Raw genomic sequence first — 24,206 nt, 5'->3', positions numbered from 1 at the left:
TAGTGTTTTCGTTACACAAATCCGTGACAGAGGAGTCGGTAGGTGTGATATTTTATTGGTAAGCGATAAAGAAGCAGAATAACATAAATCACATGGTAAAGAATCATAACAAAATATATATATCACAGGTTTGTGAGTTCAATTAAAGAAGTGGATGAGGACACATCAATAATATTACTACAAAATTGATGTTAAAAGTAAGGAATACAATATGATTTCTCAAGTTACACTTCAACCTTCAATAGTTGAAAATGGATCAAGTACTGTATGTAACTATATCACTATCAGTGAGATCACATAAAACATTGTCCCTATATCGAGTGTAAATATCCACCGACAAAGTATTAAAGCCAATTCGAAGAAAGATTTTGTGATTAAGTCATAATATTACGAGAATAAAGTCAAAGTTAATGAGAAAAAAGGGATAATTATTCAAGAAAAAACTTGAAATTTAATGAGACAAAAAAAGTCACAATATTTCAAGAATTAAGTTGTAATCAAATGCAAAAAAGTGAGGATGTTGCTGGGCAGAGTTCCACTCCTTGATACCCATTATCATTATTTCTTTTCTCATTTAAACACAAGTCAATATCTTTTGATATTCCTCTTATGACTATTATGACTTTATTCTTTTAATACTATGACTTTATTCTCATAATGCTATGGTTTTATTCTCAGACATCTTCCCTGTAAATGGCCCTAATACTTTGTTGTAATATCCAAACACAGCTTGTGTAAAATAACAGACATTGACTTAGCTGTAATTCAAATGAAGAGGCACCCTTCAGGCTGACTTCCATTCACATGGTGACATGAATGTAGAGAGATGAGATAAGTGGACTACGACAGCACTAGTTTAAGAGTTAGTTCAAGATTTCATCCACGTCACCTGCAGCTCTGATGGAAACATTTCCTCAGAGACGACCCAGGCGTGTTTGTTTTCAGAGGTAGTCCAGAGGGCAAACAAACAAAAAAAATGTAAAGTCAATGCAGTTGAACGAGAAAACATACAGAGTCTGTAACTGAACCGAGTTCTTCTGGCAGCAACTTAGTAAACAATGCTGAAATACATACAATTATTGGGATACAACATATCATCAGTGATAACATAAGTGAGTTTTAGTGAATAAACACTTAATATTTACAGTAAATGAAGGGTGATATTCAAGTCACGTCATAACTAGTAAGTGATATGTTGTCCATGCGGGATAACCTCCTCCCATGATGACACTGGACACAATTTAATGAAGTTGAAGTGTTTGCATTTGACCAACAAAGTCTCAATCACTTCTTTTTTTTTTTAAAACAGACGAGAGGCTGGTCGACCTCTTTGTTAAAAAAATTTTAAAAAACATTTGGTTATCTATGTAAAAATCTCCACAACACCAGTATTAATATATGACTAGTTGTTCAGTCGCTATACTAAATTGTTACTATTCAATACACATTAAATGTACTACTTTTTGTAATTAGTTCACCTTTAAGTGTGGGTTCTTTCCATAGACTGTATATAAAGATGGATGACAGACTACTCAGCAAAAGTGAAGCCAAAGCATCTCGATCGCCCCCTGGTGGCTGCCTGGAGTGTGGCATAAACTCTCCTTCATGTCAGTGGGCTATGGACCAAACTAAGAAGTCAAAGTTTACATCGAACAACCTTATCTCAAGGATGGTTGCTGTCATTTTAGATTGTTCCCACACAGATGTTTGTTCATTTTTCCAGTAAGTTTGGTTTTATTTTTTTATTTGATGCTATAAAAACTGGGTGACAGCTGAGACTGACTCACGAATGGTCAAGGGAGTGTATGAGCTACAGCGGCTCCGTTCCCTGATAACTACTGCGCTGACTCAGGCTTTAAATGCGCCGGATAGATTTAGCTTTGGCTTCATTTTGGGAAGGTAGGGGGGAGTGGAGATGCGTCCTTTGTCTTTATAGACAGTAAATGGTTTTCCCAAATTAAATTAAATGTTTTACATCAGTGTGACCATGAACACATTTCTATTTTTTAGGGCCATGACAAGACATCTAAAAAGCAGATATGTTAAAACTTGAAAAAATATGCTACTTGCATGTTTGGATACCACTGTGTTCTCTCTTAATTGGGTGAGCTCCCCTTTAAAAGCAAGGCAATAACTTTAAAAATACCACAAACCCACAAATGAAATATTGAACTAATAAGAAATATTTTGAATTAATAAGCAATAAAACACAAGCAATAAGACATATCTTCAATCCAATATTATTTCTGCTGCATCATCACTTGTTATAGTAAGACCAGTGACTTTTGGTAGCTGTTAGCGCATTACATTCTACTTGTGCTATTGCACAGGGGCGTTGCAACAGGGTACACAAAGCAGACTATTCCGGGGATCCCACACTGACATGAGGCCCCTAAGAACAGCTGAGAACATTAGTCCGCAGCAATGACAATTGTGTAGGGCCCTCTAGGTCCCCTTTGCCTATGGCACCCAAAGCTGTTTGAAACACATCTGCTCCTGTAAAATCATATGTTAGCATTTAGCATTAAACAATCACTGTCACACTGACCACAGTTGTAGCTGTTTAACTAAAGTTATGGTCTTGTTTTAATAGCCAGATTAGAAAGTAAGGTACAACTTGGGTCCATTTTTTTTTGTAAAAAGTCATTCATTCAAAGACAGGGTTCCTGATGCATTACTGAATATTGATTAACTACCCAGAATTCCTTTCATTTCAAGCTGTTTTCATACAAGGTCAGCGTGGTTTACTTCCTGCCCTTCCTTCCAAATCACGTGAATTATAGAGTGTCACGCATACAAGTTACAGTGTATGAGAATACATGATGTAGTTAAACTGAAATATCAGAGTATCAGACCCAGAAAACAAACAAACAAAGAAACAAAAAAGCAAGTATTTCATACAGAACTACAAGTATTTCATACAGAACTACAAGTATTTCATACAGAACTACAAGTATTTCATCAAGTTGTTGTAAACTATTGGCTGCATTTTATTTCCCAGGAGACCAAACCGAGTCTCACACCATCTTTAAAAGTACCATTTTTAAAAGAATTGACACTGATGCTTTATATTTATACACGGAGAGTAAAATCACCTGTTGCAGTGTAACGCCTATGTAGGGCTGGGTGATTAAACAATATCAATGATTATCATGATAATTATCAATATGGACTCATATGAAACTTTTTATCTTGATATCATTTTTGGCCATATCACCCAGGCCTATCCCTGTGTGTATGTTTGAGTATAGCCCTGAAAACCCTTTGTCTGCCTATGTGGTGTATCTGCACATGAACCAGCTTGTGTGTGTGTGTTTGTGTGTGTGTGTGTGCGTGTTTGTGTGTCACTGCCGAGGGAATGGAGAATGACTATGCTGGAGATCCTCTGTGATTTTGTGTTGCTGAGGTAGAATGAGATATTAAGAAACTGAGTGTAACTGAGGTTTGAACGAGGTCTTTGTGTCAAGGCATACTGGTAATGTCAAATACAGATCAGAAATGCACAACAAACACAGCACAATAATTATTACTGAGTAGACTGACGACATGTTCCTGAATAGTTTTGTACCTGAGGTTTTCAATATGGTGTATAAGCACTGTAAAAGTGAAATCCTGAGTGTGGTAAAATGATGCGTCAACACTGCTGTTGACTCAAGTAAACACGAAAGGTTGTTCAAAAATGAGATATCCATTTAAAACTTTGGGTATTTTCTCTTTTCTTACATTAGCTGCTGGTTGGGAGGAAAGACATGCATTTCACTGAGGTTATTAAAGATCTGAATACTTTGCTTACTTTGACATTTTCTCCCTCCAAAGTTGGACATTTAATTTCAGAATGAAAACCTTTCACATCTACTTTTATAATAATGACTTCAGCGCACATGTTCATACTGTAACATTATCAAAAATGTCACCACCTTGCTCCCATTTCACACAAGGATTCAAGGCGCTCCAGTCAGAAACACGTTTTTAACAAAAAGGTTCAGTTTGGCTCCTTTTTTTTCTCCATAACCCTCCCGCACTTGTTAGCCTGCAAACCTGTCACCCTCTCTCCACAAACACAAACACAAACACACACACACACACACACACATGCATGCAGGCTGAGAGGCTCGGGAAAGCTAGGCATACTTAAAAAGGAATAGTCAAACGAGTTGGGAAGTACACTTAGTTTGAGAAACGTTTTGTTTTCCTGCAGAATGGTGAAGCGTATTTCCCAAAATGTGAGAACTACAACATAAGACATTAATAAAAGCCCTTTCCAATTAAATTCTTCAATGTTAAAACACCAAACCAACAAATCCAGGGTAGATTGCTCCTATTGAGAAGAAACTACTGTCTGCAATGATTGTGTGTGATTGTGTATATGTATGTGTATGTGTGTGTGTTCCTGAATCCCCATCACAGATAGGAGTCACATGGTACCCCTGTTTGTTTGAGGCCAAACCTTGAGGTAGGTCGAGAGGTGACCTGTCTACTCCCCTTCCTTCTGTGCCGTAACCTGAGATGACGAGCGCTGCGAAGGGCCCTCCTCTGCATCCTCTGAAGGGCCCTGGAACAACAACAAGGCAGTTTTATTTATCAAGCATATCTCATACACAGAGGTTTATTCAAGGTGCTGTACAGGGACATTAAAAACTACACAGAGACAAGTATAAAAGAAATTGATTTAAAGTTAAAATACACCGTTTGGAAAAAAAATAAGATTGTAAAAGGGCAGAAAAAAGACATAAAAATATTAAAAGAGGTAAGATAAATCTGTATAGAGTTTTAAAAACAAGTGAAAGGCATCAAATACATAAAATAAAATAAAATGATGGTATGACTTTAGATTTTGTAAACTGGTAAAAGTGAATAAAAGTTTTCGATCTGGATTTAAAAGCTGCTTTGGATCGGGGCAGATCATCCAGTGCTGTGCTGCATAATGACTAAAGGCTGCTTCTGCTTGTTAAACCCTGGGTACCACTAGCAGATCACTACCAGAGATCTCAGAAGTCTCACCAGGTTTTATTGCATCATGTCTGTTATGCATTTTGTGCCAGTTCCATTTAAAAAGGGACCAAAACCTTTTCTTTCTGTTATTGTCTGATCTCTTACAGTTACAGTGAGTCAATATGCACAAGGTCATGAATCACATGCGGATACAAGAATGAGTGTAAGAATTTCATTGAGTGATTGCGTGCGGGGAAGTAGATCCAGCTGTCAGTCGTAGAAATGTGAGGAAGACGACGGTTATGTCAGGAAACCGAGAAGACAGAGTAAGAGAACAGTTAGATCAGGTTTCCCCTCTCTACATTGACTCATTCTTCCCCTTCGCGTGCATGTGTCTGAGAGAGGGAGTCTGTCTCAACAGTTTCAGTTCTTGAAGCATCACAACCCCTTTGACAAACTGCTCTGTGGGGAGGATGCGATAAGGCAGATGAGGGGCATCGACAGAGCCGGTCCGCCTTGGTGACACATGTTGTGCAATGTTTGAACAAGACGCCTGAAAGAACTAAAATTTCGGAGAAACACTGTGTGAACATATACACCAAAGCTGGATGTAACAAAAGGATGATAGGAGGTGGCTGAGGAATTCAACAATGTATGTATTTCCAAGAATATGTCACAACCTCATGAAGCCAGTTTATATAAAAGCCCAAAGAACGTGTGCACTGGTTGTTTGTTATTTACAGTCAGTATGCCAAAGCAACAGCAATGTTTGCAAGTCTACACTGTATTTGTTTGATACTGTGCTCAGTCTCAAAAGAGGAATCATACTCACAAGTACTAAGTCTATTGTGGATACAAACAGAAAAAATTTATATCGAGTAAATAAATGCAAGCTAGAAAATTAAAATATGTTTGAAATTTTAACAGGGACAGTGTGTTAGACAAGGCCAGGGATATATACAGAGGTCAGAGTCCTCCCACGGTTTCTACAGATTTCGAAAAGTTCAATTTAAATTAAATTTTGGACCAAAATAAATTAGTCCAAAGTTTAGACAGATATTAAGGAATATCAGAGAATTACTTACACCTTCCTATAATTGAAGATAAGGTGATGAAGCCTAGAAGAGAATAAACCCTCGAAAACACAATGTTATCCTGCAAACTACAGCAAGAGAGGGGGTGTCCAAAGTCTTTCCTATACAGACAAGCCGAGTGTACTGAGATCAATTCTGACTGTGGTGTTTGTAGACTACAAACTATGCATGCCACCAAAAAAAATTCTCTTGAAAAATCTAGATGGAAGTAATGTTAAATGTTTACATAATTAAGACCTTCTTTAACATATTTAAGACCCAGTGTGAAGTATTTTGATATATTTAAAAAATCTTAATGCCTAAAATCCAGATTATTTGATTTTCCTGAGGAAACTGTGCCTCCACCCTGATAACCCAAGGAAAGATGCTTTTTCTTTGTCTCTCTCTGTTGACAGCAGAGACGTTTTGGAGAAAGCAGATACCAGAAAGATTCAGACTAGTAGGGTTTTGCATTAATCTACACTAGATTATATAAAAAAAACATAAATAGTGACAAAAGGCTGTATACTATCATTCTCTCTCTCTTCTTATGTTTCTTCTGAAGTAATTCTGAAATAAATCATATCACCATGCATTAGGAGCTTTTTCTAATACTATTTTGTCACACATCGGTGGCAGCCGGGTGTGCAGTGGTCCAGCTGGAACCATGAAAGACACTGTTTGTTGGCTGCAGCCTCACTATCATGTGAACAAAGGGCTTTTGAATGTAGCTTATGATGCTGAACATAAACTGTGGACTTAACACAAGCTCATGGTGTCCACGAAGAGTTAAAAGAGACTAACTTTCATTTACAAGTCATACATGTAATAATCTGAGTCAACAGGTAAATGTGACACAAAATGGGATTTCTGTTGAACTGAGATAAAGGCTGCAACAGTCAACAGTCACAAAGTGTCACCGTGACTTCAGTCTGATCTCAATTTAAAAGATCATTTAAAACCTTAAAAAGTGTGAAGGATTTAAATGAATGAAAAGTGGAAAAGTTTTTTTAGACCAGGAGTCATTTGTGATAAACTTCATTTCAACATGGCTCCTAAAGTTAAGTGTTTCACTAAACATCACAGAGAATAAGATAAAATAACGTAAGCTTCTTTTAAACACAGACCTTTTAACAATAATTTCAAATAAATCAAAAAAATATTATTGGAAAAACCAAACCAAACCACCAGATTTCATTTTCCTCACCTGCTGCTCTTTAGGTACTTCTTGAACTACCTTCTGAGGCTGTGGAGAGAAATGGATTGAACATTAGTGAAGCACTCCGACATATATAATATATCTACAGTTAGGGTTGATGTACAGTGTGGAAGTGTCAGTGATCGCTCCATACCCATTTCCTGGGTCGCCCACGTGGTCGTCTCTCCCCAACAGGATCTACTTTCTGAGGGAGAACGGATGACTGGTTAAATATAGATTCATATTTTAACAATCATATCATCAAACAGTTTCCATTCATTCATTTAACGGTAGCTTTTCAGACTGTAACTCCAGACAAACAGCTATCGATTCTGTAAGTCAGCTGGGAACATTCCTCACAGGAGATAAACGTGGTTTGTTAGTTAGTTAAGTTATTTGGAAATGTTTAGACTTGAATTTACAAGCACGTGGTTGCGTGTCCTGCAGCAGAACTACTGTTTTATGTCATAAACAAACGTCTCCATTCCAAATCATCCTCTGATATATCAATATGTTCAAGATCCTGTATATGAATCAACTTCTATCTTCTGCTTATCTGATCATAAATGATGAATTCTCACAGCCACAGTAAAATGATTTAAACAGCAAAACAATAATACATCAATATTTAAGTCCATATATTTGTGGCATAGCTTGCTTTTTTTAATCCCTCTGTTGTGTTCAGTTTTCTCAATTCTGAAAACTCAAACAATGGATTTGTGTGAGTAACGTTTGTAATTGCAGATTCATACAGGAAATACGTTACAGCAACAAGTTTAGCAGGTTCAGTCACTTGTTCTTCGAGAGCTACTGATTACAAAACCACCCGCAGTGAGTCCCCTCTGTGTCTCTGCCAACAAAACAAACGATTGGCATGGTCGTTTTTCCACGTGTATAAAAAGACCAGTTGATCTACATAGTTATTCTGTTCATCTTCAACATGTTGTAAATGCAGGAGCAGCTTCAGCCAATCATCTGATCTGAATGGAAAGCTGCCAGCAGGGGCAGCACAACAACTTGACCCCCCTCAAATATGAACTTTAACCGTTAAAATGTTGACTTGCAGTGTTGGTTGTATTACAATATAATACAGATGTTCTGTTGTCAGTAGAAAAATTAAAGTTGAAATAAATATTCAGTGCCACAGGTAAACTGGTCAGTTGAACCTTGGGTGCAGTTTTGGGGCCTTTGTTCTTGCTGCCTTTCGGACGCCCTCTCGGTCGCTTTGGAGTCGGGGGCCCAACGGGCTCCTGTAAAGAGAGAGATTGGATTTGAAGCCATAACCAGTAAAAAAACATAAAACAGTAGCAGCCATAGTCATTAAGTCAACTAGTCACTCAGAGGTGCTCAGATTCATCTTTTAGAGACTGAAGTCCTACCTGCTGCTGTTTCCTCGGCCGACCCCTCCCCCTGCGCGGAGGATCAGGAGGTGACTGGTCAGTGCTCGGCGGGGGAGACGGCTCTTTGGTCCCACTGTCACTCATGCCTGTGTCTGTCCACCTGCTCTTAAGAGTGTGGGCATCAAAGCCTGGAGGAGCGGCCTCGAGGGCTTCAAGAGGAGAAGAGCTGAGTATCAGGAGCTGGAAAAAATGACAATAAATCAGTTCAACACTGCCACTTCAAATATTCTTCTTTTTGCACAATTAGCGTGGTGAATTTGAATGAGTGCTTGATACATCAGATCCACGCAAGACTCCTTTCCAAGAGCAAGCGTGGGAACTGCTCATACATAAGCCTTGGCACCTGGTTCATCGGAACACAGACGGGGCTCTGGCAGATGCAGGGAAACATGAGAGTGGTGTGCAGCGACTAAAAGTAGCACAGATATTCACAACTTAATCTACTATCCAAAACCTGCATCCACGCTCTGCGTTGCTTTTCCATCTGCTCTCAGTGAGGTATTTCTCACTGCATGTGGTAGGTGTGCTGATGCTGTGACATCTATTACATAGTTACAGTATTAGAGTAAAACACACCCCACTGAGACAATAAAACTAGTACAAGTACATCTTCATGGAAAGAGTCTCTAGAATAAGACAACTGGTGGAGAAATGTGAGTTAGCAGACTAAAGTTCACTTAAGAGCTGCAACAATTTATTGATTAGCCCAATCAAATGACACAGAATTAATTTGCAACTGATGATTGATTAATTACATTTTAAAGATTTGCATCTTTTAATGAGTTCTGTGAGACAGGAAACAGAACAGGTTTTGGACAATTTTCAGCACTTTTTGACATTTCATACGTGATTATAATTACATATGATGATTGTATATGTCAAAAGTTCCCTAAAGGATTTTAGAAAATAGTAATGGAAAAAAATTCAGAAAATGGAGAAAAATGCACCTCAGATGCCAAAAGTGATGTCTTCAAAATGCTTCTTTTGTCTGAACAACTGGAGAAAAACCGAGTTTACTCTCACATGAGACAAAGAAAGACAGTCAATTCTTCAGAGTTGAGAATGTCCCACAAGGGAATAGTTGGTAATTTTGCCTGGAAAATGGTGATTAATCAATTAATCAGCAAGTTGATAATAAATGATTCATATTTGTTGGTGGAATCAGATGGCTCAATGTTACTTCAACATTCCACTGAAGTCATAACAGTATGATCTAAAGTTCCACCAATGTAAACAATGTAACCTCTGTCATTTTGCTATTGAAACTTCTTTTAAAGTGACATCTCGTTAACTTTGGATGAAGAATTTGAACGACAGATGTGTGAGGCTCCTCTCTCTCCGTTGTGTCCCGAGGTGGCCGTTCACCATGACGCCTCGGCTCTGAGAGGAATGTGCCAAACACTAATTGCCAACACAGCCCATCAAACACGGCCTCGCTGGAGCAGGAAGTCTCGGTAATCTGACAAATCTGCGTCCTCGTTTTACGATTTAAAGCCAAACGAGACGCACGACGTCGCTTCCAAAGTGTTTTTGGACCAACACAACAAACGTCCCGCACTCCTCCTCCGGCTCCTCCTGCAGCACAGGACTGTCCGCTCGACTCCAGTCTTGTGTTTGCCAGTCGGCTACGGGACTGAATGTACTTTCTACGTATAGATGGGCGGCAATTGCAACCGAAGACACACACGTCTTTTACAGCCTGTGAGGACGGTGCGTAATGCGCGCTTGGAGCGGGCCACTGAACCCGACTCTTCCGCGCTTCGGTTGGAGGCAACTGGACACATGTTGACGGCAAAACAGTCGAGGCCACCGCCGAGAGTTTTAAAGCGTAAAGGGGGTCTGGACACTATTCACCACTTCCCACTGCGTCCATCACTTGCGCAATCGATGTGAAAATGTGTTTTGAGAGAGAGCAGGTCCGCACACATGGATGAACTTTGAGAAGGACAAAGACGAGCAACGCAGGTGCAGAAGCTCGAACATACACATATACACACTACATACATACATGCACCGAAGCTATAGGCTCCATGTTGAGTAATGCTGCTCATGCACTGCAGCGCCAAACGCAGCACAATGTGGCTGCACAACTTACCTCGAGTCGCTTTCGCAGTTTCACCTGGAAGTTCAGTTCACTCACTTTGCACAACTTTGAAAATCTCTCTATATCCACCGTCTCATTGGCTGCAATGAAAAGACAATCTCTCTCTCCCTCTCCCTCCCTCTCTCTTTCTCTTCCCCTCTCTCTCCTTCCTCCTCTAATCGGAAATGTGTGTGATCCCCCCAGACGTCCAGTCACGAATACCCCAGTTGCAGTATAATGGGGGGTTGTAGCAGAGCAGTATGCATTGCATACTTTCTCTATTAAAGCATGTTTCAAGACAGAGCGAGGGTAGGAGGGGTGAGACACAGGACCCCGCCCAGAAAGGCTCACCCACTTGAGAGAGGGAAAAAGAAGGAGGGAGAGAGACAGAGACAGAGAGAGATAAAGAGAGAGAGAGAGGGACAGAGAGAGACGGGCATCGGCAGACAGGAGCAGGAGGGTAGAGTCTGGTTCCGGGGTTCCCAAAGTAAAGTCCGGGGGAGGGGGGAGGCTGGGAAGTTCCCTCCACAGAAGAGGAGGAAAAAAAGTAGTTTTCTTCGGTAGAAATGATGATGAGGTCAGACTGTCCCTGCTGTTATCTCCCCACCTACAGTGTATCACACATAAGTCAGAACAAAAGAAATATCTCATGAGGAAGGCTGCAGCTTGATGTGTATTTGTTTAACAAAGAAATACCTCAGTCGAGTCTATTAAGCCATGCATTGAATATAGAAAAGTGAGAAAGAACAAACTTATTTTACTTCAAATTATTTGTAAAAAAAACATAAAACTATTCAAAAATCACATCCTAGAGCGAACAAGTTGTATTTTCAGAATAGAGTAGATTTTTTTTAATCTTTGATTTTCAAGCAGTACCTTTCTTAGTTTGCACAAACAGAGGGAAATGTTTGAGCCTCGGTGAAAACACATTCCAGGGACTGTTCGTGGAGTCATGTCAGGTGAACATGCTGGCATCAGACCAGAAACATAAAGCTTTAGGTTACAGAGAGAGATGTTTCATTTAGATGGTTTGCAGGAACAGAATAATATCATGTGAGACCAGAATACTACATTTAAACACAAAACAAACACATAAGGTAAAGTGTTTATCTTCTTTAGCCTTTACATGATTTCTCGAATCATTACCATAAGATGCTTAAACATAAATGTTCCTTTAAATTCACTCAAGCTGCAACAAATTGCACACACGCAAACATCAGTTCCCTAAATGTGGCTGAATTTTATTTTCTTCGTTTTAAAACACCATCATCCATCATGTCAAAAAAGTGACAAAAATTCCTGGATCTGCACCAAAATGTAATAGTTTCTTCCCTGACTCATACCACATCCTTTCACCAAGTTGTGTAATCTGTTTAGTTGTTTATTGTGTGTTATCTTTAATACAAACAACCAACAAAGAAACACACAGGGTGAAAACAAAACCTCCGTTGGCTGAGGTAAGGACAAAGAAAACATTTGCATATTCTTGAAGCTGCACTTATTACAAAGATTTCAGTCAGCCTTTCCCAGAAGCCTTTTTGCAACCGTTGCTGAGAACAAGCAGTCATATATGGATTTGATTAGTCATCCACTAGAAATATTACTAAATGAAAATGCTGAACAGAATGATGATTAAAAATATTAACTGTCATTTACAAATGCCATAAAGCGCAGGGAGATAATAGCCCATCATTATGAGCTGAGAACATGGTGGACACTTTGGTGTTATTAGTTCCCATCCCTGCAAAAACTTTTCTTCTTATTCACGACAAAAGAAAAGAGACAGTGTGAAAATTACAAAGACAAAGAAAGGGAGAAATATAATGGGAAGTAAGAGAGAACGGGGCGGGAGGTTTGCATTAGAGAAAATTGTGCGAATGTGTGTGCGTCAGACAGAGAGAGAGAGTTCAGTGGCCTTCTGCAGGCTGGTGTGTCTGAGATTCGGTTGGACTCTGATCTTGAGGTTTATTTAAGCTGAATTCCGTGGGCTCATCAGGACCGGGTTACAAAAATCCTCCTATAGAACTAGAAAGAATGTGCAGCGCATACAGTTCTGCATAAGGCACAAAGGCATGTCTTTAGAGGTGGGGGCAGGCATCAAAAGACAAGGCAGAGGAGGGATTTCTTTTAGAGGCTGGGGGCAAAGAAGGTATTTTGGAGCTCCATTCACTGCCAGGGGAGAGGGAGGGGAGGCGTACAGTTTTGTGGTAAAGGGTGCATTTCTACGGGATGTTAGGGACTTAAAAATTGTTCTGAAAACCCTGCACACCTCCTCTATTATCAGCTCCTGTCATTATCCTCTGGACCTGAGGGGCTACAATTAGTCTTGATCCTCGAATCGTTCTCGTTTATGGTGAAGAAATAAAAAAATGTGGCAATTAAAGCATTTACGGGCCGCATGTAAACATTTAATAAATTGTCTAAAGACTATAATTTGATTGTGAGCAGATGTAATGTATTAAAGCAACTCCTGCTGTGGGCACGCATCAGTAAAGGTTGGTGTATAAACAAATCATTAATGACTATATGGTAAAACAACATTGTAATCACAGAAAACAGGTTTTCCTAGCCAATGCTTTCTGATAAATACTGTACACTGCAAAAGAGCTTGCAGCTCAAATATAGTGAGTAAAAACACTTTTTAAAAGTTAACATGCGGTTTAATCAGGGCTGTTGAAATGAAGATACATTTGAATAACCTCACATGCATTTTGTTGGAGCTATCTACTGTTTTCTCTTGTGTTTGATGGTGTTTATTTAGTTCTTTGTTTTGTTTAATAGAACTAGTCAGATTATGCCTTTACAATGATTGTAATTTTGGTTATTTTTGGTAGTTTATGCTTTTGTTTTGAAGGTACTGGGCACCAGGTGATTAAATATGTATGGGTAGTTTGGTTTGTTTGTTTGCAAAAATGTAAACGTAACGCCCACTTAATGTGACGCCTGCCTGGACAATGGACTTCTTTCCTGCATAACATTAACTCCTCAGGCACCTCAGTGGCTTTTTGATTTTGTTTTTATTCTTTTGCCTTTTCTGACACATTTTATACTCAATCATCTCTGCTCGACTCCTCATGCTTACATGATTGTGCTTTTGAAATATAAATGTTTTGGGTTTGTTCTGTCTTGCAGATCTTTGGCTGCATACAACAGACAGCTCATGAATTTAAATGACTCTGCTGATGCACCTAATGTTATTTGCTCTAGTTAAAGGAATTAACTTAATGTAAATGTACATAAAAATCTACTTGGAGCTTGACTTTCTGCAATGTTTTCTACAACTTTTTATCAAAACAATAATTAAAGTTAAATCCCATGCAAAGAAAAACTGATGTGAACAAATGTGATGATGCATTTCGATGTATTATTTATAGTTTTAATTGTAAAAGAAATAACTGAGAAGAAAAAGTGTAAATGGGCAACAGAACAAAACTGCTCCAGGTTGAAAATGGATTGGTTAAGTTTCTTATTGGACGTCAGTATCTGAGTCTTACGCCATCTCCATGACCTTCTTGATCCAGTCAACGTAGACGGAGACACGAATGAAGATGTTGGGCTGGCCCCGGTGTCCGCAGCGCCTCATGGGGATGATCACACCCTCGAGTACCCAGCAGTCACTGTTTTGACACGCCAAAGGGCCGCCGTAGTCTCTCTGCAGACGCACAGGAACAACACTCCGGACTCATTATTTGTCTCTGTTATGACTGACTGTCACTGCTGAGGTTGGAAACATCTTGTCCAGTCCACCTCCATTAGCCAAATGGTGGATGTGTTTGATTTATAGGAACGTATAAATAGCTGCACAGTCTTTGCTTATAGGGATTTTAATCATCAAAAGATTTTCTTCACCATGAACATTCAAAAAACTTATTCTTGTCCCATTTTGGCATATGTCATTAAAGGAATAGTTGAACATTTGTTAGCTGGGAGTTCAGTGAGAAGATCAATAATATGCTCATGTCTGTAGAGTAAACATAAAACTTCGGCCAGCATCCTGTTAGCTTAGCTTAGCATGAAGCCTGAAAAGAGGGGACACTAACTAAATGTGGCTCCAGAGTTAACACAACCTAACTGCCTACCTGAAGTTCACATATAAGCAAACAACCTTGATGCCATTAGTGCTGTTTTTGCTGTTTTGCAGTGATGGAATCATCTGGGTGAACATGCTAATTTCTCCTTCTTTATTTCAACAGTCTAGACCCTGATGCTGCAATGTTTCTGCACAACATTATGAAATGGTTTCTGTATATTGTCCTTTACATCCTGGGAACGTATTTCATCTTGAGAATGAGTCACAGCAGTTTTCCTTTGTAGTTTGCAAGATGCAACACTGGTAAGAGGGAGAGAAGCATCTCTCAGTTTCCGGCACGTTTGTGACGTCAAACGTGACTTACTAGATTTAAAAAAGCAGAAAGGCAAACTTCTCTACTGGCTTTGGAAAAGAGGTCGATTGCCTTTTTTTAGCATGTTCACTCAAGATTAAAAAACCTACATATACCCACTTATTTAGGTAGAAATATACTAATCTGGAAGAAAGAGACAAATTCTGAACTATTCCTTTAATGCCATTGCGAACGTAGAATACATCAGAGAAAATGGTCTGTGTTTTGGTTTCATGTAGGATGTATAGCCCACCATTATATTAACAACGTTTCTGGTTTTATACTGGATGAGAACCTCTATTACCCATCATACCTCTTTTTTACCCTCAGTTTCCTGTCTTTACTATTACCTATATATTTGTTAAAGGCAAATGTCAAAATACAAAAAAAAGTAAATAGTCAGTGATTCACCCACAACTACAATCATTTCCTACAAAATTTATGTTAAAGCTTTGAAACTGTACTGTGCATGGACACCTACCTCACAGGCACCTACTCCACCCTGGAACGAGCTTGTGCACATCTCATTCTCACGAACACGACCTCTGAAGTACTGGTTGCATTCCCTGTTGCTAAGAACTGGTATGTGGGCCACGTTGAGTACGGTCGAATCTCCAGTCCCTTGAAAAACAACGAGAAGGAAGAAGGAGTTAGCGGCGAACTGAGAGAGATGGAGGAAAAGAAATAAAAGGTGGACAGATGTTGAACAGTTCTGTAAATAGCAATGCCATCTGTTGCTCAATGGTGTGAATAGCTTTCTCATTAAGAGGCAACATTACTTCAAGGGCAAAAACAAGATGCTTGTTCCTGGGAATCTATTATTAATTATTGCAAAAGAAAGCATGTTGTAGTTGCATGAATCGCAGCGTGTAGTGAATTCAGCAGCGAGTTATCATAGCTAAAGGATTACACTTGCCTTTTGTCTCACCCCATCCTGCGATCTCACAGGTTGTCCCCTCAGCCACAATGTAGCGCTCAGGAGGGAGGCAGATCTGCGAGACACGCTCATTAAACTGGGCAGGACTACAAAAAGAGAGAAGAGGGAGTCAGGGGGAAACTAATGGTATGTCTGAGTGTGTGTGTGTGTGTGTGTGCCGGGGACCCTTTGTCAGTACACACTATTCCAGTTGTAGCATGACCAGCTGAGATTCAGAGGGTCCACAGACGATCTTGGTGAGAGGGATGGTTTGCACGCCGGGCTCTCCTTCTTGTGGATCGCGAAACAGTGTTCCCATCATGGCCGAGTAACCAGGCAGGTCTACGTAGCTACAAACATGTAACAAGTATTATGTGAGCCATCATAGTTTAGCATGCAAGTCTGTCAGTAGCCAACACAAAATACCACCAAACCTGAAGGGAATATTATTAGTTTTGCAGGCACTTGGTCATGGCCATGATTTATTGTGCATTTTTGACAAACTATCTTTCAAAGAGGTAATGGCGGCAGTAAGCAAGGCGAAAACATCTTGTTTTGTTTTACACCTCAGCATACATGTTTTCTGCGAACTTCTTTTAGTAGTTTGCTGTTTGCAACCGGCTGTTCACGAATTCAAACGAATCCACTGATGCTAATTGGTTGTGCCTTAAAAACCTTTAAATGAATAAAGCTTACCAAGAGGAGAAGCACTGCTTGGTGCTGATCACCCATCTGGAGTCAACCAAGGATCCTCCACAGAAATGGTTTCCTTTCCTGCACACAGATGTCAAAGTTCACAAACAGCACAGCTCAGTGTGTTTAACCAGTTTGTGGATATACTGTATTCTCCCAGACTCACCTGTCTCTGAGGCTCACTGTCCATGGCGAGTTTCCAGGAACCCCGTTCACGATACGCAGCCTGCTACTCTGGGCACGGTCCTCTCTCTTTCCACACTCACTAAACTCAACCTCCTCTGTGTTAAGGAGAGAGCAAAGATGAAATATGATGGCAATAATAGACAAGGACGCTTGTTGTCAACTTCGAAATCTTGCTTCAATTTCAGTCAGAGACGAACCTTCTGGATCAGTCAGGGACACTTTCTCTCCAGCTGTTTGAAAACATCATGAAACAGATGAATCGTTAAATTGCCTGTCAGAAAACAGAGGCTCTAGATGAATTTTCACTGAGATAAAGATCTTAAAGTAGACAGAGAGAGTAGAGCTGTGTGTCTGTACCACACTGTTTAATGGCACAGTAGTCAAACTCAGTTTTGGGGTCAGTGGTGTAGCACCAGGGTCCATGCTGGTCCCCATCTGGGTTACGACAGTAATTCTCTGTCAGATTGGCCTCAGGATGTGTCCTTGTGTTTATCCTGGAAAATCACACAGATTGATTTTGTTATAGGCAGCTCATAAATGTCACAAATAAGCAGAGTGAATTTTCTATTTCAATTTTTCTTTAGTGGAACGATTCTCATGGCTGGCAGCATCAGAGGCTCAACTTTACGCTATGTCCAGAATGCACTTTATCCTAATCTTTGAAGGACAATTTATTATAAAAGAAATAAATATATCTAATGGTAATACTGATATAAAACTTAATTTAGAGACAGCAAAATCTATTATTTTCTTATTTTATTAGTTTGGTGGAGTTTTACCAACATCAATGATTACTTTTACGTTTCTAGTGTTCTTCAAAACAACACTGGAAGTGTTTTGTGGCATTTGGACTATTTCCAGTGTATTATGTGATGTTACATATCAATGGTTGGCGTACTTGGTCCGGTGAGGTGTATTAACGTTCCATTTCTGGCAGGTGATTCCCTTGCGGGTCTTACGAACCATTCCTCTGTAGTTTTTTCCATTTTCGTGGTAGCAATCTGAGAAGAAACAACAACATCATCATGTCAGTGACAAGGAAGCACATAAAAAATAAAGGTTTCAGTTCTATGCCCATCCGACCATATAAGAGCACTTCTTCAATGAGCACTGTTCATGTTAAAAAGACCAATAATATACACAGAAAATATATATTTTACATGAACATGTAACTGTATAAGTTAAACAAAAAGTAAGTTTGTATTCATGACCTCTGTATCTCCAGAATCCTGCTTAAAGCTCTGCTCATAAATACTCTACATATTAGACAGAGACTCATCTTAATCCACTGATGTTGACAGTTATCTACAATGTTCACTGAATTCATCTTGTGTGCTAAAATCTGAAAAGAAGGATCTGTACCCTCGGCTTCTATGTCATCGGCACAGCGTTTGATCTGTAAGCAGAGCGCCGTCCTCATCTCTGGCACAGATGTGAAGCACCAGGGAGCCTCCGACCCATCTGGGTTCCGACAGTAGTTCTCCTCCAAGCCCCTGGATGAGGTGCAACACACAGTGACCATCATCAGCCTCATCAGTCTCATCACTGATGCATTAAATGACCACACATGCTACATTTCTCTAGTCCCATTCATTTGGTCATATGAAGATTACACCAACACTTCTACTAAAAACAGAAGACAGCCAATAATGGGTTTTGGCAGGATAAGTGTTCCCTGCCTCACAAATAAGTTTAATATTCATTTCACATCCATAATTGCCACTCAGAGAGCGAGCGGCTCTTTAATGTGGAGCTGCTGACCATCTATCATCCTCTGTCAACTGTCAGCAGGAAAATAAGATCACAGGAAATTTCACTGCAATGACATCTTGACATTAATATTCATGTGAAGCAAACAGAGCACTTTCTCAAACTAACAGGCAATAAGTGATGGGACTGACCCCAAAGCACTTTCACCTTTTAAACACACTTGTCAAACACACTCAACTTTTATTCCCTTTCCTTCCTCATGCAGTTTTTTGTACCTACTTGCACTCATATGTGTTTGGGTAGAAGGGATGCTCGTGAGGATGCTGAGCATCCCACCTCTGGCAGGAGATACCCGACGTCGTCTCGTTGACTTTACCCCGGTAATCCTCGCCTCGGCCGCGGAAACAGTTGGTGGTGAAGCTGGAGCGCTGACGTTTCTCAACACGAACTTCAGCTGGGCAGAAAGGAGCAAAATGAAACAGAATGAATTAGTGTTACAATTTTTCTTTGGATGAAACAGAGGTTGATTGTTGGATGATGTGAACACACCTAGCAGGACTCTTCGCGGATAAAGGAGAAGAGAACATTCGGTGAATGTTACAACCCATGTAATTGTATGTAATTGTAATTCTTTCACTATCCCAGCACTAAAGCTGAGTAGCTCTCAGACTGAACATTTTTATGTGAAACAATTTAATTCATATGATGAAACTATTTTCTTTTTCATAAATCCATGGTGATCTAAGGATAATTCTTACTGTGGGGTGATAAGACCAGGATGATTGTGAATCTTAAGGAAATCCGTTTTATTTCTTTATGTCTGTGTCAGTGATCCGAAGTTGTTCTTCCACCAGTAAAGTTTTACAGTAAAATGAATCCCAGGGCAGTGATTTATTTTTCTAGCTACACCACAAGATGGTGCTATCACTACAGACTTTCAGCCTGCACTGATCTCTGCTCTCAGTCTCATTTTACACAACTCCTGTAGAAACTCCGATGCCCTGTATATTTATTTGTTCATGTTCTGGAGATAAAGGTTCAGCATTTGATTCTGTTTGTCGTATCAATTATTGAATGAGAGCCAGTGTCCTGAAGGTTAGAGGAGCAAGCTTGTGACTAGAAGATCACAGATCAATCCCCAGACTGGCAGGATTACATTTAGGGAACAAAGTGTGTATTCCAGGTATGAATGTGTCTATAATGCGACCAGAGCATCGCTGTAAAGACAAGCTGCTTCTCAGTGAGACTACCCTGAAAACAAAAGCATTACAAAAATGTACTTAGTAGACTCAACTTCAAAACCGTGGAAACATTGACCCAAAGGTATTGATTTTTAATTTAAACATAATTTTAAAAACCACATAACAAACTATTCTTTATGCCTTTACATTGTGATTTGCTGTTTATTTGTATGATAATTGTTAGTGCTGATGACAGCTCTATCACAGTTTAGCAGAGAAAATGGAAAAACAGGTTAAAATAAGCTGCATAAAGAGAAATAAATGAAATAAACACATTCTAATTAACCTTTAATTAACCTGAGACACTGAGAGACGAAGCAGAGCTTGAATTCCTGACAAACATTAGCACACTTTAGCCACATTTAGCCCAAAATCAAAATGACTCTGTGCAGGCAATTCTGAAATGTCTCACAATCTGGGAAGTCATTTGCACAAACACCACAAAGGTGATTTTTCTAAATTTAATTACAGCCACTTAATGAGATTCCTTATTCCCACCGTGTTTCCAAATGCCACAGGAATTGAATCGATTTAGCCCAAATCATGAACTAATGAAAAAACACAGGCAAAAAAAACAACAGGAACAACCCAGAAGGTCTAATCCAATGATATGATACAAAACGTCTTACTTGAGCCATCTGCTGATTCATAATAAATGGTCATAAAAACATTTTTTAAATAAGATTTTTCACAACTGTCCAACACCCAAAGATAATTATTCTCGGCCACTGAAGATAAAAGGAAATCCTCATTTATTCTCATTTTGTTAATAAAGTGGGAACAACTTATTATGAGCATTCATGATGTCTATAAGAAAACCATCATCTTACTGCACTTGCTGATCTCGCAGTTCTCTCTCTCCACCTCAGGGTCTGTGGTGTAACACCAGGGCTCCGGGGAGGCATCAGGGTTACGACAGTAGTTATCATCTAAACTTTTATCAGGATACCTGAAAAATACAAACGTGTGGTGTGACACAGATCACTGCTAACATAATTCATACAATCCATTTTAGTCTCATCAGGTCATGTGATGTGGTTGTGTACTTTTCCGGCTGGTAGATGTGTTGGTGAGGATACTGCTGGTCCCATCGCTGACACTCTCTGCCGTTCACAGTGTGGTCGACCTGCCCTCTGTAGTCCTCTCCGTTACATGTGATGCAAACCTCTGCAAACAGCAACATTCCAGTATCAAAGTCAGAGGTGTCACACAAACACAGGATCAATGTTATTTTACAGCTCTCATAATAAATGAACTCATATAGTTTCTTAGCAGGTTCATGGAAAATACTGTAATTTGCTCCTAATTACAAGGGGAATGTAGACTGTGTTTTAATTGTATGCTTTATAATTGCAGCCTTCTTTTACTTGAACAACTCTTATAGTCAGTGAACATTAAGTCTGCTAAATGTGCAAATATGGAAAAATGTCTTTCTCTATTTTAAAGCATACGCACATGTAAAAATGTACTAAATATTAACAGGAAATTATTCTAATAATCTCCAACTACTTTTCATCTGCACCTGATGTTAACTGATTATTTGTATCCAGAATTATTTCTGTCTCAGCTTTATAGAACACATACCTCCATCAAGGCCCCAAAGTCCCCTTAAATTAAATCCAGCTGCACCAAATTTCACACACTCCTAGACGTCAGTTCTCTTAATGTCCCTGATCTATGAATCATTCCCTGGGAAATTGGTAAAGATGTTTGATCTGCATCTACCATCCTTGCACTGGGGAATGTTGCAGCCTTCATAGCGTCGCTCAGGATCTGTGGTGTAGCACCACGGACCGATTCGATCCCCGTCTGGATTCCTGCAGTAGTTCAGCTCCAGGCCATTTGCAGTTGTGGGAGTCCACCTGAGACAGACAGACAGGTTTACAGTGAGTTATTATTCACTGCAGACGGATTATTAGGACACATATCTGTAGTGTTCCGCTCCAGCTCTGTCTCTAGCTGTGAGGGGAAACCAGTACAGTTTTATAAACTCATCAACAAAATGAAGAAACATGCCTCAGACATATTAAAACTGGTTGAAGAAAGTGAAAAGAGAATTCCAATATCTGCCTCCTGAACCAGATCAACGGCAAAATTGAATAGGTTCTTTCCTCACCAGTAGTTTTTGCTTAAACTAACTAACAACCATATGCAGATGAAAACATAACCTCCTTGGTGGAGGTAATAACAAGTTGTGCACAACATTGCTTACAATCCTTACAATTCAGTTTGCTATTATAATACATTTTTGGACAAAAGAGATTCAGTGACAATAAATTAATAATTTGTGTCCAGGCGAACTTGGCTGATACCAACTGTCTCTGACCCGTTGCATGGTTCTACAATATGTTGCTCATGTATTAAAAGAGTCTTTCATCCAGTGTGGATATGAACATCGTTCATGAGCAGTATGAAAGTCTACAACGTCAGTGTAATGTAACTACTGTAATGTAGTATTCCTCAGAGTATCTCACCTGTGGTCATGAGGAAACTTGGACCACCACTGTTGGCAGGTGAGACCACTCTTTGTGGTGAACACTTTCCCCCGGTAGTCTTCTCCTTTTGCCACGATGCACTTCCTGACGTACACTTCACAATAACACACGATCGGTTAAACAACTCCAGTCCGACACATCACATTAATCTCCACGACGTCACACAGTGTGAGCACACCTGAATCTTACCCTTCTTCTCGTAAAGGTCACAGTTCACGTTTCTCTTCACCTCCGCGTTGCTGCCGTCTCCCACCCAGGGCAGGTGCTTACAGGTGACGACGGGACGTGTCTCGTAGTTGAACGCTCTGGTGGTGAGGGAGATTTTCATGTCAGAGTTCTTTACATCACTGGGAACAAACTGAACAACATCTGCCGATGAAGATCATGTGATGGGACTGAAAGCTCATCAACAGCAACTAACACTGAGCTGCTTTTGCTTCTTTGTCCCCTTCTATTGTTTGATGCTGTGTCAACTTCCTGCTATACCTCTGCAAGTCAGAAATGTCCCGAGAAGTTATTTCACTCTGCAAACAAACCAAACCATGGCTCAGTTTGATCTGGACAGAGCCCAAGTCTTAAGGTCCGACTAAACGTCTGTTATTTTAGTTTGAACTAAACTGAAAAGTCCGAAGGTCTGAACCCAAACAAGGTAGGTGTGAAAATCCCTTCAGAAATCAATGCAAATCCTTAATTTATATGTATGGGCCTATGTCGTTGATTTATTGGTATAGAATTTTTTTTAACCATCAGCATCGGCCCCCACATATCCATATTGGTCAGTCTCTGATAAATATCCCAACCTGCGGGATAAAGGTTTTTTAAGGTGGATACCTGCAGTCCAGTGACTGAGAGCAGCGTGTGGCACACTCCTCCAGGTTCAGTCCCAGGAACATCAACACCCGAGCTGAGTTCCAGGCGGTAGGAACCAGCTCTCGGCCCTCAGAGCGCTGGAAGTCATTCAGGGGGCTGCGGTACCCTGTTCACACACAACAGAACCAGAACCACGGATCACTGCCTGGACTGTGTCTTTGTAACCTACACGTAAGTCCTGGTCCAACCGAGGCTGCAGGTGCTAACTTATACCAACTGCATCATTTGGGCCCGAGCCTACACACATATAACCTTTGGACACACAGCTGCTGGTTTGTGAGTCCAGAAAAAAACACAACTGCCAACACAAATACAACAATAAAAAAAAAAAAATAACCCCAAAAAAGAAAAACAATACATGTAAGATAAATGATAGGCTGTATTTTAAGGGTTTCTTCATTTTTTGTAACTCGATCACTAATCTTAGAAGACGACAGTGACCAGAGGCTTTCACACAAAATCTGCTGCTGTCAAAACACATAAAAGACGTCACTGTCCTCACGGCAATTCAGATGATTAAAACTTTCAGAGTCATTTCAAATAAAAGTAAATATCTCTTACCAGTGACCAGTGGGACAGTCAGCAGAATGCAGGACAGCAGCAGCTTCATGGTTGGTGTGTTGTGTGGAAGATAAAGAGATAATACTGGAGAGAAGCAGCCCGAGAGCACAGACTGACGATTTGGGTTTAAGGATTAAATGTTCGATCACAGGTTGACCTGATAAAGGAGAGGGAGAGGAAAAATCCCCGGCGAAAACCCCCCACAGAAAACACAGAATTCAACACAACGACCCACACACACACACAAATACTGCACACTAACTCAAACACACAGAGGCCCTAATCCCCCAACACACAGCCAATCAATACATGCATCAATCATTAATGAGCAGTGACACATGTCCATGCACTTTTTTTTTTCCTCATGCTCCTCCACTGTCTGTGACTACAAAGTTCCAGAAGATTAAACCAAACACCCTGCACACACACAAAACAACAGGTTTGTGTCAGAGGGGTTTTTAATTTT

The 24,206-nt window shown here is 39.9% G+C and overlaps 2 protein-coding genes across 2 annotated transcripts; both read right to left on the bottom strand.

Annotated features, from left to right (window-relative positions):
- Nucleotides 1–35: 35 nt before the first annotated feature.
- LOC109638550 (high mobility group protein HMGI-C) lies at nucleotides 36–11,105 on the bottom strand. Its single transcript, XM_020101572.2, has 6 exons — nucleotides 10,699–11,105; nucleotides 8,583–8,783; nucleotides 8,370–8,453; nucleotides 7,358–7,408; nucleotides 7,213–7,251; nucleotides 36–4,552 (listed from the first exon to the last, which is right to left on the bottom strand). The coding sequence occupies exons 2-6, from the start codon at nucleotides 8,685–8,687 to the stop codon at nucleotides 4,475–4,477; spliced, it is 357 nt and encodes a 118-aa protein (XP_019957131.1). The 5' UTR covers nucleotides 8,688–8,783; nucleotides 10,699–11,105; the 3' UTR covers nucleotides 36–4,474.
- Nucleotides 11,106–11,906: 801 nt separating this feature from the next.
- On the bottom strand, nucleotides 11,907–24,003 carry mst1 (macrophage stimulating 1). The gene is made up of 18 exons (XM_020101569.2): nucleotides 23,741–24,003; nucleotides 23,141–23,285; nucleotides 22,499–22,614; nucleotides 22,289–22,403; nucleotides 21,540–21,676; nucleotides 20,861–20,981; nucleotides 20,645–20,763; nucleotides 18,853–19,027; nucleotides 18,226–18,356; nucleotides 17,762–17,864; nucleotides 17,221–17,357; nucleotides 17,061–17,093; nucleotides 16,844–16,958; nucleotides 16,681–16,758; nucleotides 16,188–16,334; nucleotides 15,985–16,091; nucleotides 15,550–15,689; nucleotides 11,907–14,338 (listed from the first exon to the last, which is right to left on the bottom strand). Exons 1-18 carry the CDS (start codon nucleotides 23,787–23,789, stop codon nucleotides 14,177–14,179), a joined length of 2,130 nt encoding a protein of 709 aa, XP_019957128.1. The 5' UTR covers nucleotides 23,790–24,003; the 3' UTR covers nucleotides 11,907–14,176.
- Nucleotides 24,004–24,206: the final 203 nt, after the last annotated feature.

Source organism: Paralichthys olivaceus, chromosome 2 (assembly GCF_024713975.1).
Source record: "Paralichthys olivaceus isolate ysfri-2021 chromosome 2, ASM2471397v2, whole genome shotgun sequence".
Lineage (NCBI taxonomy): Eukaryota > Metazoa > Chordata > Actinopteri > Pleuronectiformes > Paralichthyidae > Paralichthys > Paralichthys olivaceus.
This window is presented reverse-complemented; position numbering and strand designations above follow the sequence as displayed.

Bases quoted from the DNA above. Each gene is read 5' to 3' on its own strand.
- LOC109638550 (XM_020101572.2), bottom strand. From the start codon at position 8,687: ATGAGTGACAGTGGGACCAAAGAGCCGTCTCCCCCGCCGAGCACTGAC. The intron at 7,409-8,369 runs GTTCAACTGACC...GTTCTCCCTCAG, and splicing joins GCCCCAAAACTGCACCCAAG to AAAGTAGATCCTGTTGGGGA. The intron at 7,252-7,357 runs GTATGGAGCGAT...TTCTCTCCACAG, and splicing joins GTGGGCGACCCAGGAAATGG to CCTCAGAAGGTAGTTCAAGA.
- mst1 (XM_020101569.2), bottom strand. From the start codon at position 23,789: ATGAAGCTGCTGCTGTCCTGCATTCTGCTGACTGTCCCACTGGTCACT. The intron at 21,677-22,288 runs GTGAGATACTCT...TGTCTGTCTCAG, and splicing joins AAGTTTCCTCATGACCACAG to GTGGACTCCCACAACTGCAA. The intron at 20,764-20,860 runs GTACACAACCAC...TGTATTTTTCAG, and splicing joins CACATCTACCAGCCGGAAAA to GTATCCTGATAAAAGTTTAG.